Here is a 16,741-nt window from a genome sequence, read left to right as displayed (position 1 = left end):
CACATATATAAGTGTCAAATTAAAGCTTTACTCCTGAGCCTGAAAAGCTCAAAATGGCCTTGGAGGCCAGATTTTCCCATGAAAGCTAAACCAGATTATTTTTTTTAAGTCATATGTAATCGGTATAAAATACATTTACTTAAGCAAATAATATCAAAATGTCTATTGGAAGACAAGTGTGAAATAAATGCAGAATATTTTAGACCTTTTTTGTAAAGATGACACCAGAAGAATCCGGCTGATAAACTTAGTGCAAATTGAAGTCTAGACTGGAAACCACAAAGGGAGTTTCAGGTTTACTAGCTAAGAAATGCTTGATGAAAAAGAGACAGCTGATGTCACCAAAGAGCCTGTCAAGCTTTCAGAGCAAGGAGCGTAACTAGTATAAATTCAGGCTAGAGCTGAGATCATAGCAGTAGGACGGTGTGCAACATGAAGTGGTGGAATTTTCCAGACTTGAGTCCTAAAATGTTCCCACAAAAATGTACATGAAAAAATGCATGCAGTTACACACTCAGACCCAAACATGAGCTGTTTCCATGCGCACTTGAGTGTATGCGCATCTGTGTGCACTTTTGTGCCTTTGTGGTCAAGTAAGGTCTTAAATCTGCCTGTTTGTCTCAGCACATCCAGCAGACTGGTTGAAACTGCATTTGTCAGCATCCCTGAGAAATGCTACATTAAAAATAAAAGGACTACTAAGACCATTACATTACAAGAAGATGCTTGTTTAGTGGCTTCATTCATACAGATGAATGTGTTCTGTGTGCAGGACCTTCAGACTAGGCCACAGAAAGCTCCTCTTAATATTAAGAATGCATAGATGCCAAAGAAATTAAGTTCTGAAGTAGCTTTTTGTAGAAGTAGTAAATGGTCATGGTGTCTGATCCCAAAGCCTTCTCTTCGTCTTAGAATTGCCTTTTGCAAAAATGTGTTTCTGATTTATCATGCATGAGAGGTAATCTATAATTTTGGAATACTGGCCTTGATTTCTGTTTTTGCCTAATGTTAAGCATCCATTGCTAACTTTTATTAATTTTACAGTGTGCAGCCATTTTGCAGCAATCTCTTCAGCTGAGGGTCTATAATTGAGCATTGAATCTTTCAAGCATAAGGAGACATTTCTGCCTATATAATTTTGACAATGCTCAGTCAGTTATGAGCTTGTTCTAGTAAGAGAGATTTTTTGCCCTGAACAGAGAAGATTAAGGTTGACACTGTTATCCAGTCATCCAGAGACTCTGCAACACCCTTTGCAGGGCTGTTAATCTCATTGTCCCAGCCAGTTTCCACCTCTGATAACTGCATGTTTTCTCTCATAAAAGTCTTTGAAAACATCTTTTTTTTTTTTCTTTTTTCTTTTTTTTTTTTTCACTTCCCTGAGCTTAGTGAGGGGAGTCAAGTAATTTTTGGGCTCTGGTCTTAATGTGGACTGAGTTTTACTGAAGAATATACTACTGACAGAGCTCTTCTTCTACCAGTTTATATCAGCAGGAAACTAAGCTTGTAACTATAAACAGTCTGTGACTGGTTTTACTTTCTATGGGAATTTCCAGCTAGAGATCTCAAAACACTTCAAACATTACTTTCTTGGCTTAAGTAATGTTCCCCAAAGAGGTTATTATCTCCATTTTGTAGCTGAGTAGAGTCAAGTGCTAAATGATCATGCCTGAAAACCGACTGGAAAAAAGTGTGTTTGGGGATGCATACTTGGTACAACTGGTTTTCATGTAGTGTTCGTTAGTTTATAAGTAACTTCAGAAACATACTGAGTCCCAAGGCAGTCAGGCTGGGTCATTTTTCCACTGCACATCATCACCAGTAGTGAAGGCTTTGCAAACTAATTTAAACCTCCCAGGACTTACACCCCCATTGTCTCACAGATGGGTTCAGATGCTTTGGTACAAACCACAGCAAGGTCAGTATGTTTGCGTAAGAATTATTTAGTGCATGATCTGGAGACACAACAGGCTGAGCTGTGTGTGACAGCTTCAAGCAACCTGCAGGACTGCTGCCAGGGGGCTTTGAAAGAGAGAAAGCCTCATCGTAGCTGTGAACCAGAGTGTGACTGGCACCATGAAAAACAATACATTACTTAAAAAAAAAAAAAAAAAAAAAAAAAGCAGATACATATATAAATAAAACAAACGAACCAGTGAATACAGAACCACAAACATCCTGTTTGCTTGTTCTCTCAGAGACAAAGTTTCTTTAAGTTCCTAGCTAAAAAGACAATTGCAAGCTGTAGCAGATCTCAGAGGAGAATCTAGGGGGGCTGAGACTCGTTCCTTTGCTTTCACCATGAGATAGTGTTCTTTTGCTCTCCTACACACAGTTTGGGATGGAAAATTATTCAAATCATACCTAGCTCAGATTTATGGCCTGAAGCGTGGTCTGCCTCTCTTTACCACCTGGACTGGGGATGCAGCTCCTCTTGCACAGGGTATCACTTGCCCTTGCAGCAGCAATGCCTGCAGCCACCCTTCCCAGCCACCCAGCGCCTCCTTCCCTGGTCTCTGCCCGATCCAGTGGCCATATAAGGCAAAAGACTTCATGGTAATAATGCGGGAGAAAGGATACAGGGGTTGTCTTGGTTGCATATGTCAGAAAAGTATTTTTAAGGGAATATCCAAGCACTAAAGATAGGCTTGCTGGCTGCTAGTCTGCTAGTTTCATCCCCACTTTGCTCAGACAAATGGCAGAAAGATTAATCTCTTCAAGCTGGGAGATGCTTGAGAGTGATGTTTTTGAGTACAGTAGGTAAAGGTGGGTTTTTTTGATGCTTAAAGCATAGACTATGATTTCAATAATTTCTGCTTTTCCTCTAATTTATCTAGGTAAACTCCTTGGGGCATTTCTTCTCTGCTAAATGCTAAGAGAGTTTTGGTGCTCCCTTAAGGAGGAGATTGATGCTAATGTATGTAGTGTGTAAGGGTCCAAAAGAGAGAGAAAATGATAATTTAGTCATGCCAAAATGACAAAAAACCCCAGAAAGTCAGTACTCCTCCAGCACTAAAAAAGGAGTGTTTCAGGAATGAGAAATACTGAGTTACATCTGCAGCCAAACCATTTTCCCTCTGCTGTGTTTTGCACAAGGAGATTTCAGCTTTATTATATTTTTATCTTCAGAGTTAAGCAGTAGAGATGAGAGGCAAGGGATTCAGCCCATCCCATTTCTAGTAATTCCTGTGTTTGTGAAACTTGGGTAGATGGGGATGAGGGGTGGGTTGGCTGGATGGATTTCTGCAAATGTGCAGTCAGGCCATCACCTTTATCCTTAATCACTTCTGAACTCAATCATATTAGAAGTGTGAGGTTTTCCTGTGAGTTTCATGAAAACACAAGGCAAGGCAGGATGCTGTAATCGCATCCCTGGGGCCTTTGCCTAAACTCCTCCACAGTATCCACTGGGAGAGAGGTCTGAAAGCTTCTCAAGCGCAGGAAGACTGTCTTATATAATGGAATCATCATAGAATGGCTTGGGTTGGAAGGGTCCTTAGAGATTATCTAGTTCTAACCCCCCTACATGTCCCACTAAATCAGGTTGCTCTAAGTCCTGCCCTGTCTGGGCTTGAACACTTCCAGGGATGGGGCATCCACAACTTCCCTGGGCAACCTGTTCCAGTATTGCACCACCTTCATAGTGAAGAATTTTTTTCCTAATGTCTAGCCTAATTATACCCTCTTCCACTTTAAAGCCATTCCCACTTGTCCTGTCACTCCATGCTCTTATAAAAAGAGCCTTCCCCAGCTTTCCTGTCGGCCCCCTTCATGTACTGGAAGGCCACTATAAAGTCTTCCTGGAGCCTTCTCTTCTCCAGGCTGAACAACCTCGATATCAGCCTTATTGGATCCCAAAGAGATCAAATGGAAGGAACCAGGATCAAATGTAGAACTTTAAGTCAGAATTTGGTTTCTGCATGGCAGGGTCTGGCTGGCAAGCAGCTGGCTTTCTGCCTATACAGCATAGCCTGTGCTTTTTCTCTGAAGCCTGGATCTTTGAAGGTAGCTGGAAAAATTAATTTAATTCTTCTCACTTTGCATGTAGGGTAAGGATTTTGCTTCCAGTCATGGTGTGTCATTCAAAATAAGATATAATAACTAAAGAAATGTGTAGGTGACAGCAAGTATAAAGGTTTTATAGTAAATGTTAGTGCTTGTGTAGTAAGAAAACTTCAAAGAGAGAAATATTCCAGGCACACTGTGTGGCACAGATTCTCTTGTCTTCACCCATCACTGTCAATGATTTGGGGCAGGGAATCTTTACAACTTTGTACCTGCAGACGTTTTCCCTCCATTCCTCGTGTAACTGCATTCAATGTGATACACTGGTGTATATCCTGATTCAGCTGGGGCTTCAAGACCTTTCTAAAACATAAAGAAGAAATAATAATACAGTTGAGGCTGCACAAGTTTTTTCCAGGTCTGCGTTTGAAAGAGGCAGTTCTAAAGTCTACAGATGGCAACATTGTAATGGTAATTGTGGTATTTAAAATTCTTGCAAGGAAATAACAGATTATTTTTAATGTATTTAGTTTTGAGGCTATCCAAAGAAATGAAGTCTTCAGTTTTCTGATTACGTTTGCTTATATATTTTAAATATTTCAATACATAGTCTGTTTATGATCTCAGTTTGATTTTCCTGGCAGATTACCCTGTGTGTGTGTAATGTACAAAGAAAATTATTTCCCTTTTCTAGTGTGTGGGAAAATTTAAACTATTAATGAAGAATGTGCCATTACAAAATATTCTAAGTATAGCCTTCAAGATTATGCCATCTTATTAAAAATAACACATTTGGGGATTCCTTTTAATTGATTTCTAGTTTTGGAGCCACTGAGATATATTTATTCATACTTTCACACATCATTGCAATGGATAAAGGTTTACTGAACTCCTTTCCCCACTCTCACTCACAACTACTTTTTAATGAAAATAGTGATCCTTTGTTTTCATATGACTCCAGGAGATTCCACAGAAAAAAACTGACAAAAATGCCAGGTTTTGTGATTGAAATTATACAAGTTGGCAACACTGGTGGAATGTTTTATCCTTAAAATATTGAGTTAAAGCTATAAGCATGTGAAAACCACATTTATAATGGCAGCTGTCTGCAAACATAATTATAGAGAGTGCATCCAGGCAACTATTCTATATTAAAGCCATTTCATCCTGGTGAGCTGTAGAATCATGAAGTTCAGCTGTGCATCAAACACAATTATATTGTGTATAAAAGGTGATGAGAAGGGCTTTGCCAGTGGATGCCTTGAACCCAAATCAAGTGTTGGATCCTTGAATATGCATTTACTTCAGATCTTACTGTGAACTTCCATTTGATAGTGTGTATTTTTTTTAAAATCAAAATTTAATTACAGACCAATTAAACACTTTAGTTTCTCCTAAAATATGTGAGGTATGATAAGAAGTGGATTTACTTGACTGCATGACTCTGCACATACTATTCAGTTAGTGCTGCCAAATCATTTCCCTCTGTTCTGTCTGTAACTCCCATTACTATCTGCCTTTGCCAAAATTAACTAACTGTGTGGTGTGAGCAGATGCTGAAAACATGAGCTATTGAATCAGGGACATGCAGGAGACAGAAATGAATGTTTCCAGAAGCTGTAAGGTCACATTTCCCTAGGAAGAAAACAGTAATATATTTACACCATAGTGAGGACCAGCAATTGAAAATAAACATGCACACAAAAAACTTCTTAGGATTTTGGGGAATTTAAAGCTACAGTTAACTCAGAGGTGCAAAGGCTCTGCAACAGATGTATCTGTATTTCATGCCAAGGGCCATGAAATACTGTGCTTATGTTTCTGAGACAAGATACAGCAACATTCAGACAATCAAGTAAGGATGCTGAAGTATTAAGATACTAGCTCAGAAGTAAAAGTGTAGGTTCGTTTCCCTGCTCTGCTTAGACTTTTTAAGTGAGGTGCCATCTTTAGCTCTTGAATAGTTTTCACTTCAAAATTATTCTGTTCAAAACTGAAAAGGTGATTTTCCCATCCTTTCAAGAAATCTGGATTTTGACAGTTCACTAATTGCTGTTTTCCCTGGAACTGAGAGTTCTCAGGCCAGATCATCCTCTCTGCAAGCCAGGCTTGGTCTAAACAGTGTGACAGGAGGAGCTGGATATATAAACATGTACATATTCATGGAAAGAAGAAAGCTTGCATGTCTAGTGGTAATGCTTCCAGCAAAGTAGGGTGCTTTGGTTTCCTACCGCTCTTGACTCTGCTGTCCATGCCTTGCGTGGCTGCAGTCAGCAGTGTGGAGCTCAGCACCTCCTCAGCATGAGCTTAGATGGAGAGCTGGGACCTGTTCCCATCAGGCCAAGCAATTTCAAACTGATAATGGGCTTGTGGTAACCTCATGAGAGATTAAAAACAAAACAAAACAAAAAAACTTAATTATGCTCTTAGGGAATCATCAAATGTATATTCACCATGTATTTTTACATTTATATGGTTTCAGGTTTTGAAGTTGTTCAAATTCTATAAAAATATCAGTGAATTCAGTTCTGGATTTTTCTTTAACTTTTTAATAGCAGTCATAATGCCACTGCCATTTCCAATAACACATTTACACTTACTTTTACATCTATTTATTTGTCAATGTGCAAGTATAATACAAAAATGCCACAAACTACCACTATGCAGCATTAACTGTGAGTCGATCAGCATTTCATTAGTTCTCCAGTGGCAAAAGAAGAGCAGCCAGGGAGTGTGTTATGCAAAACTCTTGTCCTTTGACATGTAGGACCTTGGATCTAATCCTACTTTTTTGTCACCATAATTAAATTAATTTGGTGGTGTCAGCTGCATTCATATTGCAAACTAGCACACGGAAGTCAGCAGCACTGATGGTTTCTTTACTCAGGAGAGTCTTGGAGTATGGATTGTCTAGAAACTGAAACCTTCCACCTCTAGACATTGTGTCTCCTCCAGGGCATACATGAAATGATTTAGGGAGGTAGTGTGGAGAAGTTGATGTAGTGGCAGCCTGCCTGACACCTGCCATCCCAGTAAATGTCTGTGGGATTCTCCTTCCTAAGCTCCATTCACATTCATATATGGTTTCTCTACTTCGCATTTTATAAGTAATTAATAAGTTTTGCTTTGCATTCTAAGGTTATAAAAGATGTGTGCAGCAACTTTACAGGAGCAGCAGATTCTGATGGGCCCTTGTCAAGTTCTCCAGTGCATAAGACAGAGCTGGAAAAGGTAAAGTTATCAAAATGAGGAATGCAAAAGTCCTTTTGATTCCTTACTGCAGAGGCACTGCTACACACTGTGTGATTTAGGGGATGTTCAGACCACAAAGCTGAAAATGAGTTTTCGTTCTGAATTTCATGTATTAGCTTTTTCATGTTAGACCATTTTCTGGGGCAATATTCAGTAACCATTTCCTGACTCATGCTGTGGGTTTATAGACCATTAGCCCTTATGTCATCTTTCTTTGAATACGTGTACACATCTTACAGAATCAAGGCTTTTGCCATGCCTGTTCATTTGGTCATGAACAACCAGCAGTCTTGCTTGTATCAAGGCAGCTTCTCTTTACCCATTTAGGGTACAGACCATACAAGTCTGGTGGTGTGCTGCAATGCAGAGATGTTCTTCATCAACTACAAAGAGCAACCAGGGATATGACCCTCAGGGAAGAATAGCTGAAGATTATACAAAAGTTTGAAGGGAAAAGCTTTTATTTTTGAGAATTTTGTTCTCGAAGAGCTATCTGGGCCTACTGAGGCCACTGTTTTGGCAGACCCTTTTGAAGCATTCATGTCACAACACAGAGACATAGCCATTTACATGTGGTTGTCTCTGCTGCCTTGACTCAGCGGGATGTGAGAGTAAGAGTTAGCAAGGAGATCAACCCTGCAGGGAATGATCAGTGCATTACCAGCAGTGATTTAAACCCCTGCTCTGTAAAGGCATCCCCTCTGCAAACACTGCTTGAAAGTCCCACTGACAAAGATTTTGTCACCAAATTCCTGATGGCAGGTTCTACAATGATGGTGAAAGGATGCTACAGCCAGTAGTGTTATCATTGCATTGCAGCTTGGATAGTTAAGAGCAAAGCATGTTTCATGACAGCTCAGCCCTGATTTTACAAGGCAAAAGCTGTTGTGTTTGCATGCTTGTATTAACGAGATAACAAAGTGTCATAAAATAGTTGTGTTCTGAAATGCATGCCATGAAAAAAGGGCAGCAGAGCTTCTTATTTGTTTCTTTTTGTCCTAACCTGTACATTTTCTTCATGGCTTCACCACTCATGAGCCATGTGGCTACCGAAACTATGCCAGAATAATCTCTTTACCACATCATCCTCTATCTCATATGCAGCCATTACAGAATAATCAGTACTAAAAATTTATTTCAAAAGCCAGAAAGTACTGAAAACCATGTAGGAACGCACTATTTTTTGACAAGTTATAATTATAAATGCATATGTGAAACATTTTTTAAAAGAAATAATATTATTTTTTTTTACCTGATCCATGTAATTGTTCATTGCTTAGCAGATTAATAAACAGCAACATTTAGAACATAGAAATAAATTTTAAAATTTTTGTAATAAGAGGTATTGAATTTTTAATATTTCACTGTTTTGACAGTACTTTCAAATATAAACCTATTTTGTGGTTTCTGTGCTTTTCTAAAACCTGCATGGCAAGGTAAAAAACCATCTAAAACTCACTTTTTACTGTCTTCTGTTTGTCTTGCAAGTGGGTATGAGCTTGAAAATCTGTTTTGTTTTCAGTAAGCATACTTCCATGGCATTTCTTTTGGCAAAGGTGCCAGCACTGTAATGTCAGCTAATCTCTTTATCCCTGCAGAAGTTGTCATCTGAGAGGCCAAGCTCAGATGGGGAGGGTACTGTGGAAAATGGCATCACCACTGTGTGCAATGGGAAAGAGCAAGGTATGTCTCAATCCAGAAATGCTTGGTGTAAATAATATGTGCATATAGGGAGTGATAGGTAGTGAAATACCTAGATTTTGTCTTTTAAGTAGGCAGTAAAGTTTTTTAGTATTTTTATTAGGAATTATGTCAGGAGTGATTCCTTAAAATTTTGCAGTAATCAAAGGCATTTGATGTTTCAATGGTGCAAGTAAAATCAATATAATTGGTATAAGGAAACAGAATGTAGAAATATTGACTTGGCCTTTTCTGTGTTCAAAAGTACAGTTTTTTAGAGCTTGGGTGACCATGGTAGTCTTTTATTAATTGTCACTGCACAGTGGTAACATAAACAGTGAGTGTATAGCTTCTAAGCAAAAAAGCTGTAATTGAATCCTAAAAGGATTAAATATTTGGATGAATATTTATATATAAAATTTATATTTATATTTATATATAAATGTATTTATATACATAGATATAGTTTATAGGTGTGTGTATACATAGATATGTAAACTGTTATATATTATTATTTATATTAATATACAAAAATTATCTAATAATGTAATATCAGTGGGGTTTTGAGTATATGTATATATAATTTTAGATACGATACTTTGGAGCTATGTATGTTTTGTAGTCCTTATAATCTAACTGAGGCACTTCCCAAGCCCAAAGGGAATTCTGTTTGAGCTATATCTGAAAAAAAACCCTGTGCTCTCTTCCCCACACCCCTTTCTGCTCCCTGAAGCAGAAGAAATTCTGTGACTTTGTTAACTTGCAGTAGAGTAGAGCAAGGGTATCATTGAGATTAGATGTTTCTCTGCAGCTGTCAAGCTGAGGGGTAACGTGAGCTGCAATGAGCACAATGTCAATACTGGCCTTGGTGCCAGCCCTGTCTCACCTTTTGATTCATTTCCTTTATCTTCTCCCTGGGTCGTTTTCCAGCATTTCCAGCCTATACAGATCTCTGACATACCCAACAGTATGGAACAAGGTCCAATCTTGAGGTTTCTAGAAATTGTGGTACATGGTTAACCTTCACCCTATAAGATCTTCTACTAGGCTTTCAAAATGTGCAGTAATGTTATAGCCTCTGAAACCTGCTGTTATAGCATCTGTAACCCAAACGCTGTGTTGTCCATGATGTCCAAAAGTGCCTGGTGGCTTAGGTGCCCCACAGAGACATGCTGGTGGAGTATGTGCTGCTGGAAAACCAGCCCAGTTTGTATGTGTCCAGGAGAGCAATTATAAAATACCAGTTGATTTTGAAAACTGTGACCTTCAATATGTAGTAATAAAAATAATAGTCATTAGTGACTGCAAGGAGATTAAAATATCCCTAGCATCATTTTAAATGGTTCTGGATGAAGTGACACTATTTTTTTTAAACAATGGGTAGGAAGCACTTAAGTGAATGTGTGGGAAGGGACACTGGAGAGAGCGGTCATCTCCAGCCATCACCCAGGGGCCAGCCTCTACTCCAATCTTAACCAGCTGCTTGATTTGCTGTGGGGAAGGGAAAGAGAAGAAAAGGCTTTTGTGACAAAAAGCACTGGCAGTCAGGCAATCAGAATATTCTTTAGATTCAAGAAGTTTCAATCATGAAGGCCTTATTCCTGCTGCCTCTCAGTTCTGCAGGAAAAGAAAAGAACCGTGTGAAGGGAAGATAGGACAGAAACAAAAAAGGCGCTGAAATAGGTTTATTTCACTGTTCATGCTCTTGAGAATGGTTTCTTTGGGCTTCTGTCTCAGAGACATGAGTTTTTCTCAGTCTCTGGCTTTTTTCAGTGCTTTTCATCTATCTCGCCCCTACTCAACAGCCACAGCTGGTCTCGCCTGCTGCTGCTGTCTCTGGCAGGTGCTGCCTCCGGGTTTTCCCTCAGGCAGGGGCTGATGTGAGTGGATGAGATGGATGGCAGTCCTCCCTCAAACAAAGGAGCTCACTGCATGGTTATAGTGGACATTACCAGTTGTGAACTCCCTTCCCTTGGGAAGAGAGAGTTAGACCTTTGCTTGCACACATGCATCACTGTTGGAGTTTGCTGGTGAACAGCTCTTAGCACCTGAAAAGCCGCCTTTCTCCACAGCACCATAGGCTGCAGGGGACAGATCTGCACAGTTGTGGCTATAGACACAATTTCTAAATAATGTTCCATGATTCCAAACAATTGAACTAAGTATGGTAAATTATTCTATTGTGAGTCCCAAACTGCTGCTCTGTTTTCTGTGCATTCTTCTTCCCAGTTCATCAATTTATATAGTAATTCCTCATGTGAACATTTTGTCTTTTTTTTCCTCAGTTTATGCAAGTCCATAACCACTAAATGTTGCCTGTTGCAAAGGGAATTGATATGTCAGGGATTAAATTAGAGCAACTCAATCAGTAACCATCCTAAATCTACTTTTCATCAAACCATCTATCAGGGCAAGTTGATGGCTATTTTTGCTTGTCCTTCAGCTATCAGGAAGACTTTTGTTCTGTCGATGGAATCCAAATTAGGTCACTGAATGCAATTTCTGAACATGCATTTCATTTGTTCTGTTCTGCAAAACTGATTTCTGATTCTGTTTAATATTTAGATTTTTTTTGTTTATAATTTGGGATTTTAATCAGGTAGGCACCTTTAAAATTATATCCACAGCCCTTGCCATGCTACGTTCAGCAGCTCAACAGGCCTCAGTGCACAGGGCCGTAGTATTACTAGTATTATATCAAATTAATGGTAGCATAGACTAGATATTAGCAAAATACCTCTTTTCAGCAGAGCTTTTTCTTTCCAAGCCCTCGTGATCACAAAAAGTGCTGGCTTCTGACTATTGGATGCTTATACTGAGCCCACTAATTTAGTTGTTAGTAGTTAATTTATGTCTTGTCTTTCTATAAGATTCATTGTGATAAGATACCTTAACCTACTTGTACGTGGCAGGAGTGCTTTTCCTAAGCAAGAATATTCTGTCTTTGTTGTGTATTTAATTGTATTTTGAGGGAAAGGCTTAGGAACAATGAAGGATCACCTGGCTGGATTTTTATTCTGTATACAAGCTAAATTTATATGCAAGTGTCTGACTACTGCTGTGGAAAGAGACTTTCAACTTGATTAGATTAAATCAAATTAGAAGCTTGATTTTTTTCTTTTTTTTATCTTTCTGAATGCCATTTTTATGGCACAGAATTTACTTAAAGGCATCTGCAGTAGAGAGGGCATATAATGATTATCTCATTGAAGTCTGAAACTTGTGTACAAATGTTCATCTTGCTTAGGTTTGTTTGTCTGAACTACTATTTTTATTCAGGTTGTCTCTATTAATTTGCTGATTTAAATGCACTAAAATACACACTTTTACTGTCTTAATAGTGAAGAGGAAAAAAAGTTCAAAGTCAGAAGCGAAGGGCACTGTGACTAAAGTAACAGGGAAAAAAATAACAAAGATCATTGGATTAGGAAAGAAAAAGCCATCAACAGATGAACAGACCTCATCAGCTGAAGAAGATGTTCCAACATGTGGTAAGTGAATTTTCTCTTTCAGTCTTAAATGTGCATTGCAACTAAAACTTTACAAAAGTCTAGACTAGGAATTCCTCTAAAATTCCTTTTACTGCTATGATTCTTCCCCCAATATCAGAAGGATGCACTCAGAGTGGAAGAGGAGTAAACTAATTAAGAGCTTATCATTTGAAAAGAGACTAAAAGAGTGTGACTTTAAAAAAAACTGGTAGCACAGGCTCAGAAGGAATATTGTTGCTCTTTGCAAAGGTGAAGGGGAAGAGGAGTGTGGACAAAAAGCATAAAGAAACACGAGCTGTTTTCAGGCAAATGGATATATGATGCATATAGGCTGGACTATGAAATAAATTTAGGCAAAAAATGAGAAGGTTCTTGGGTAAGGAACAAGTCTTTTATGATGGATTGTGATGAGATTTTATAGGATAGCAGTCAAGATGGCAGTCAGCTGACCTTAGCCAAAGAGTTTTGAGTTTAATTATTGGTTCCTAAAGTTGTACCTACTGGGCAAAACTTGAATGAATGAAGTGACAAATTTCAAGTCAGCTATTTAAACTCCTAAGGTTGATCACTCAAAATGATGGTTGTAGTACTTGGCAGCACCAAGGAAGTATATAAAAAGGCATTCAGAAAATGCTTATGTTTTGTTTCTTAGCTGTTAGTGTTTGCTCACAGTTTAGGACTTTGTGCAACACACTTAGCTGATGTCCTCACAGCTCTGGTATTTTCAGCCAATGCAATTTACATTCTCCATTTTTTGCCTTCTGGTGTTCCAGTATTAAGTAGCAGTTCCATATGTTAATAAGGCTGAACCTGCCCTTCTCCAAACCCCTTAAAAAAAAAATGTCTCCCTAGAAAGAAAGCTGTGAAGCAGTTGCACCAGGTTCTGAATTTGAATTTCCCTTTTCCCCTTTAATTGACTAGTAAAACTTGGGGAAATGCAGAAATGTGTGATTAGGCAGCAGCTGGCAGAACTCATGGGTGCATGAAATGTGATAGATGCTCACCCAATGGGAAAGGAGCAGATTCATGGACCACCAGTGAGAACTTCATAGATCACAGGTGGCTCTCAAGCTACAGTTTGGGAATCATTCACATAAGCAATCTTTGATTAAATAAGTGTGTGTATATAAGTCTATACATCAGCTAAGTACAGATGTGATTTATCAACCTAAAGAACAGCTGGGAAAAGCTGTGGCCAGCCAGATGCATTGTCTGAAGCATCTGGCTTCCATAAAAGCTCAAACTTCCGGGGTCTCATACTCCATTGATTATTCTGTATTATGTGAGATGTTAACCACAGCTGTACAATCTAATTCCTAGTAATTCTGTCATTATTTCAGATGTGGACGTAAGTATAGCCATTACTATTGCCTGCATTTGGCTCTACTCAACACCACTTGCAGATTTTATAGGAAAATACCTAAGTGTCTAGGCTTTGGTCATTGCAGGAAGTCTTTGCAGCAGGAGTTTCTTACTGCCAGTTATTTGGCTCAGTGCTATGCCCTCTGGGAGGTCGCTCTATAGTTTAAGACTTTTACACTTTAAAAGTCTCTACCTCCCATGAACATAGGGAGAAGCCCAGGGGGGCTGCAGGGGACACCCAGCTAGTGTGGAAGTGCAAACCCATCTGCAGTCAGAGTCATGTGAAGAGCTCTTCCCTACAGCATCACTGGTCTTTGCCTGGGCTAAGCTGAATTGCTAATACCTCAACTGGGAACACACTCAAGGCATGTTGCTCATGTCAACTGTTGGCTTTTTAAGGATGTGTGGGAGGAAAAGCATGGGGTCCTGCTTAGTTCAAGGGAAATAGGAGGGTTTGGAAGAGCTTTTCTGAGAGGTGCACTGGGAGCAAAGGGGGGGGGGGAAGTACTGCCTGAAAAAAAGGACTCTCACTCCAAAACAAGCCAGCTGGCACGTGAAGGGTTTTCCATTTCTAGGGATTATATTATAATGCACAGCTATATACAGGGTTTTGTTACAGGAGAAGGGAGGAGAGCTGGAGAGTGTGATCATCACAAGGAGCCAAAATCTGAAGGTTGTGAACATCCACCTTTTTTTTTTTTTTTTTTATGGCACCTTCCAAGATGTGCACAATTCTGATCTGCTATATCCTGTTGGATCAAGCTTTGACATTGGAATCACAATGTTGGAAGGGAAACCCAGAAAAATTAATGGTAGTCATAGTTTTAATGAAAACCAAAGATATAGCTATCCGACAGGATTAAATGAAAATCAGACCTGAGATAGAAGACAGTTTTTTTACATTAATTCTGGCCTGTGCAAGATATCATTTGTTTCCTTCTTCACAGCCTGTTTGGAAGCAGCAACATACTAACTTCATGTGCAGTTCATGAGGCAGAAAAAGTAAAAGATGTCTTTTTTTGATTTATTTTTTTTCATTCCCAAGCTAAATGAGTCAGGAAAATTGGACATTGTCTTGATTTTAAGGTTTGAGTCTGGAACAATTGTTGCTATGAGACAGAGAAGGAAAAACACTGAACACTTCCCATGTAGTGATATGATATGCCTAGACACTATAATCAGTATAGAACATGATATGAAAAGCAGGGTTTTTTAAAAGGCAGTTTGTTAATGAGATTTTGATCTGTGGTAAGGATACTGTATTATCCCAGGGGAAAAAAATCTTTATTTAAACTTCTGTCTTGAATTGTAGCTAAGTTTCATATACGTTTACTTGTTGAATTTTAAGCCAATATGGATTTTATTTTTATTTGTGTTGGTAGTAATCTTTTAAGTTCTGCTTTGAAAGTTGCAAACCAAACATGCATTCTTCTTTCTAAATGAAATTAGAATGTGTAACAAACAATGCTTAGTAGGTCTTTAAAACAGTAATTTTGGATCTTACAGAAGGTGGCTTACCAGCTAATTATACAATACGAGCTGTGATTTTCCCAGAAAATTTTGATTAGCCACACTTATCAAAGCCATTACATGTGGAGAAGGTGGGTCTTCTGTGTGAGCACATATGCTGGGTACATTTCTTTATATCACTGCCCCTCTCCCATTCTTGCTAGAGTCTTGGGGGTTGGTGTGCCACTGCAGTGACTAACACAGAGCAGCCATTTCCATGTGTGCAGCATCACATCTTGATGCTTATTTCCAAATTATTGGCACAGTGAAAGTTTTCATTCAAAGAAATGGGTAGTGTCATTAGCTTGTCTTCCTAAAATTCATCTGGACTTTCTATTATAAGTTGTCTAACTGCTAGAATTATATTGAAAAATTAGTTTTGTCTTGTATTGTTTTTCTTTTCTTTTAAAAGAAAGTCAGGAATAAAATTTCTCATTATTCATTTTATTGCAGGGTATCTAAATGTGCTCTCAAATAACCGTTGGCGTGAGCGCTGGTGCAGAGTGAAGGATAATAAACTCATTTTCCACAAGGACAGGACAGATCTCAAGACACACATTGTTTCTATCCCTCTCCGTGGCTGTGAAGTTATCCCAGGACTGGATTCGAAGCATCCTCTGACCTTCCGCCTGCTCCGAAACAGGCAGGAGGTTGCTGTGCTCGAGGTGCAGTAGTTGTTAATGCCTATGACTTGTAGGAACACCCACAAGCTAAACTAGAGAAGCACTTACATACAATCTGGTCATTCAAAAACATCTTTGGAATAATATTATTGCAGAGCTGGATAATGAATATGGCATGAGAGATGAATATTAAAAGAGTTGTAGGGAAAGAGAGAACAGAGATTTAATGCAGCTCAGAAATCTTCTCAGTAAGATGCTTTTCTCTGCAGTGGCCTTCCCTTGATTTGCTACTAAAATATCTCTTTTCCATCTCTATACACTTTTCCATCAGGCATACAATTACTTCAGGTAAATAGCAGTAATTAAATAACGGATTGCTGTTGATGGGAACTTTAGAGCTCTTGACCCTCATTTGTCTGCTACTTAAGTGAACCACTTTTACTTAGTCTGTCTCTGTATCAAGGTAATTCTGCAATAAAAAAAAACGCAATGTGCCAGCACCCTGGGGAGTCTCCTGACACACCGCACATGTTCATACTGGCACAATCTTTACATTGTGAAGATCATACTTTCATCTGGGTTGGGTGGGTCAGGACTTTTTTTGGGAGAGCTTTATTCATGGTATTTTGAATGCAGAAATGGGGAGACATTTAAAGCCAACTATGATAAAGATATAGGGAGAGGCAAGCTTTTGTTTCAGTGGCAGGATGGACACTTTGACCACTTTGGAGTTCCAGCTGGAGGTCACATTAGTCTCCTGTCCTTGCAACCAGACCTCTTATATGCCAGCAATTCACAGAAGCTCAACTAGAAAGTAGC

The 16,741-nt window shown here is 38.9% G+C and overlaps 1 protein-coding gene across 3 annotated transcripts in view; it reads left to right on the top strand.

Annotated features, from left to right (window-relative positions):
* AFAP1 (actin filament associated protein 1) overlaps positions 1-16,741 on the top strand; it is a 118,217-nt gene that overhangs the window by 82,168 nt on the left and 19,308 nt on the right. For all 3 annotated transcript variants that reach the window (XM_051619084.1, XM_051619083.1, XM_051619085.1), the window contains exons 7-10: positions 7,144-7,236; positions 8,856-8,940; positions 12,279-12,428; positions 15,753-15,964. In XM_051619084.1, coding sequence (XP_051475044.1) covers positions 7,144-7,236; positions 8,856-8,940; positions 12,279-12,428; positions 15,753-15,964 — 540 coding nt within the window. The remainder of the gene's footprint in view (positions 1-7,143; positions 7,237-8,855; positions 8,941-12,278; positions 12,429-15,752; positions 15,965-16,741) is intronic.

The sequence above is a fragment of the Apus apus genome, chromosome 4 (genome assembly GCF_020740795.1).
Source record: "Apus apus isolate bApuApu2 chromosome 4, bApuApu2.pri.cur, whole genome shotgun sequence".
In the NCBI taxonomy this organism is placed as follows: Eukaryota; Metazoa; Chordata; class Aves; order Apodiformes; family Apodidae; genus Apus; species Apus apus.
This window is presented reverse-complemented; position numbering and strand designations above follow the sequence as displayed.